At 36.0% G+C, this 1,231-nt stretch overlaps 1 protein-coding gene across 1 annotated transcript; it reads left to right on the top strand.

Moving 5' to 3' along the window:
- Positions 1-173: 173 nt before the first annotated feature.
- LOTGIDRAFT_148787 (hypothetical protein) lies at positions 174-785 on the top strand (the record flags this gene model as incomplete). Its single annotated transcript, XM_009048576.1, has 1 exon — positions 174-785. The coding sequence occupies one exon, from the start codon at positions 174-176 to the stop codon at positions 783-785; it is 612 nt and encodes a 203-aa protein (XP_009046824.1).
- Positions 786-1,231: the final 446 nt, after the last annotated feature.

Genomic DNA, 1,231 nt, shown 5'->3' with positions numbered 1-1,231 from the left:
CGTTCCTATTTGTAGTGTTTGTTGAGCAGCTATGACGGATGTGCAACATTCTTTGCAAGTTATAGATCCATCGATAGTTGGAAATCGAAAAGAGCTAAAAGGCTATTTCCGCTGTCCTGGCAAAATGTCTCTCATTGCATCCTGCATGGTGTTGCCTGTCTTCATTAGCCCACATGGTGCAGAAACTACTTTCTCCTTGTAAACCTTCACTCGAACTACTTTCTCCTTGTAAACCTTCACTCGAACTACTTTCTCCTTGTAAACCTTCACTCGAACTACTTTCTTCTTGTAAACCTTCACTCGAACTACTTTCTTCTTGTAAACCTTCACTCGAACTACTTTCTTCTTGTAAACCTTCACTCGAACTACTTTCTCCTTGTAAACCTTCACTCGAACTACTTTCTCCTTGTAAACCTTCACTCGAACTACTTTCTTCTTGTAAACCTTCACTCGAACTACTTTCTTCTTGTAAACCTTCACTCGAACTACTTTCTCCTTGTAAACCTTCACTCGAACTACTTTCTCCTTGTAAACCTTCACTCGAACTACTTTCTTCTTGTAAACCTTCACTCGAACTACTTTCTTCTTGTAAACCTTCACTCGAACTACTTTCTTCTTGTAAACCTTCACTCGAACTACTTTCTCCTTGTAAACCTTCACTCGAACTACTTTCTTCTTGTAAACCTTCACTCGAACTACTTTCTTCTTGTAAACCTTCACTCGAACTACTTTCTTCTTGTAAACCTTCACTCGAACTACTTTCTTCTTGTAAACCTTCACTCTGACTACTTTCTCCTTGTAAACCTTCACTCAAACTACTTTCTCCTTGTAAACCTTCACTCTGACTACTTTCTTCTTGTAAACTACTGTCTTTATCTAGTTGATTTGATGTTAAAGTTGATCGATCCTGTTCTTTCATTTTGTATTGATTATAGAAATTTGTCTTTATTTCTTGGTCTTGTACAATGATCATACGACACTATCTTATTATTGTACCGTCTGAAAATATAAAAAGTTTAATATAAATGAAGTTTTGCTTTTCTTGTTAAAGGGACAGAGTCGCCATTTTCTGGAGTTCATTTTAGTCTTGAATATATGTAAATAGTCTTCAGAAGTACTAGAAATGTACGAAAATCGCACAATTCCTTCAAAAATACCTCAAACTAGGAACTTTACTTACTTTTTCTATACAGATTCTCCAGAGATGAGTTTTTTCTTTTTTTTTGCTTTT

The sequence above is a fragment of the Lottia gigantea genome (genome assembly GCF_000327385.1).
Source record: "Lottia gigantea unplaced genomic scaffold LOTGIsca_12413, whole genome shotgun sequence".
Taxonomy (NCBI): Eukaryota; Metazoa; Mollusca; class Gastropoda; family Lottiidae; genus Lottia; species Lottia gigantea.
This window is presented reverse-complemented; position numbering and strand designations above follow the sequence as displayed.